The following is a 2,154-nucleotide window of genomic DNA, read 5'->3' on the forward strand; positions in this document are numbered from 1 at the left end:
AGTTAGAAAGATCAAAATATACCACAATACCTTCATAAGGTTAAGTCGTTGTGCAGGGTGATTGGATAGTTAGATCTCGAGGCCCGTATTGGTAATGCGAGGATGAATCAAATTATAGTTCACAAATTGAAACCTGAATTTAGAACCTACACTGCGACTATTCAATGATGGCATGTTCAACCATCACTATTTTTGAAACTTGTTAGCATCCCAAGAAGCCCTGGCCGTACGGATGGCTGGGTTATCATTGACTTGAGCAAATAAAGAAAAAGAAGACTCACTTTTGTTTAGTGACGGATCAAAGATTTTTTTTCTAATGGGTTCACTCTTTTTAAATGCTCTAATTTTATACGACCGGCCATAAAAATTTCGGGTCGATTCGAAGGTTTAGGTCGGTTCAATGGTTCGGATCGGGTAAGGCCGTAAGGTTCATTACATAACATAAATACGATAAACTAACAAAAAACAAACATCGTCATAGAAAGGATAACATACATAATAAAGATACGATTGTCTTTTAAAACAAATAAAAAAAAACTTACTTATAGTTGTTCTCTACGAGTTTTCATATTTTGGAAATGTTGCATTACATCTTCAATCGAAACTTGTTGAAGGAACTCTCTTTCAATGTAACAAATGCAAGCATCGTTCAAGAATCCATCACGCATCCTATTACGCAATTCCGTCTTCAAATGCTTCATTGAAGAAAACTTCTTTCAACACTCGCCGTTGCAACAGGTAAAACTAGCGATAACTTTATTAAACGATAGACCAACAGGAAATCGATGTGTTTTCTTGTATCCACCATCTTTTTGGCAAGCTCACTTACCCCATTAAAGTAGTTAAACAGTGTATCTTTTTTCACATTAGCAATGTAGTTGCCGAGTTCATAGATAAGCTTGTCTTTTTCATCAAAATTAAAATCACATGGATACATCTCGACCAACTTTAACAAATTTAGTTTATCAAAGGCTCCAAAGTTAAGACACGGGCTCAAAGAACTCATATAAATAAGCAAGTTAGTGCTTACCTCATTAAAACGGTAACCAAGCTCTTGAATTTGCATGTTGAGAACCGTGTTAAAATTGTTAATCACATAATATTGACGATTAGTGATGCCGGTCTTCTTTCTTCTTCGATTTTTCGGGTCAACATAAATGGCTTCCATGTTAACCATTTCAATATTATACTTTTCACAAAACGATGTGACATCTATCAAAAGTGAGTCAAAACCTTCAAGTCGATAGGTTTGTAATTCTTCTTTAGTAGTTTTGACTAGCTTGACCGCATTCAATATATCTTGATCTTTTCTTTGAAGTGCTTCACACAATTTGTTAGTAACACCTAAAATGTGCTTCATCAAATGTAGATAAAACACAAAAGTATATGTTCTCATATATAACAGAAGTCCATTTGCTTGAATTTTGTGAGCATCAAGATCTCCCGAATTTTCTATATATTCAAGCACGTCAATAACACATGGATATAAAGAAACCTAACGGGTCATCGTTTTTTTGTGAGAACTCCAACGTGTATCTCCGGCTCTTGCAAGTGATAGTTCTTGGTTTTGTCCACTTCCAGTTTCAACTTCCGGATTCAATCCTAATCTTTCTCTTTGACTTTCTCTTATCAAATCTATCCGCTTGCAAGATGCACCAACAACATTTACTAAACTTGATACTTCATTGAAAAATTTAAAAATTTCATGATGTTTGTTTGCAAGAGCCACAACAACAAGTTGAAGTTGGTGAGCAAAACAATGAACATAATATGCAGATGAATTTTCTTTCAAAATAAAAGCTTTCAAACCATTAAAATCACCGGACATGTTACTTGCACCATCATATCCTTGGCCTCTAATCCTACTCAAACTCAAATTGTAGTGAGCTAACAATTCATCAATGGCCTTCTTAAGAGATAACACGGTTGTTTCCATACATGAACAAGGCTAACAAATCGCTCTTTCACAAATCCAAATTTATCAACATATATCAATACTACAACCATTTGTTCCTTTTAATAAACATCCCTCGATTCATCAACTGATATGGAAAAGACATCATCACCAAGTTCATCAAATATCTTCTTTAATACTTCTGTCGCGGAACAATTACAAATCTCTTTTTGGATTGATGGATCCGTGATTTGGTTATT

The 2,154-nt window shown here is 34.6% G+C and overlaps 1 protein-coding gene across 1 annotated transcript; it reads right to left on the reverse strand.

Moving 5' to 3' along the window:
* Window positions 1-829: 829 nt before the first annotated feature.
* LOC143606518 (uncharacterized) lies at window positions 830-1,936 on the reverse strand (the record flags this gene model as incomplete). The annotated part of the gene is made up of 3 exons (XM_077082270.1): window positions 1,531-1,936; window positions 1,031-1,452; window positions 830-946 (listed from the first exon to the last, which is right to left on the reverse strand). Coding segments are annotated over exons 1-3 (945 nt in total), but the record flags the coding sequence as incomplete, so codon positions are not given.
* Window positions 1,937-2,154: the final 218 nt, after the last annotated feature.

Source organism: Bidens hawaiensis, unplaced genomic scaffold, assembly GCF_021521415.1.
Source record: "Bidens hawaiensis isolate Kalapana, Puna unplaced genomic scaffold, B.hawaiensis_p1.1 tig00075127_1, whole genome shotgun sequence".
In the NCBI taxonomy this organism is placed as follows: domain Eukaryota; kingdom Viridiplantae; phylum Streptophyta; class Magnoliopsida; order Asterales; family Asteraceae; genus Bidens; species Bidens hawaiensis.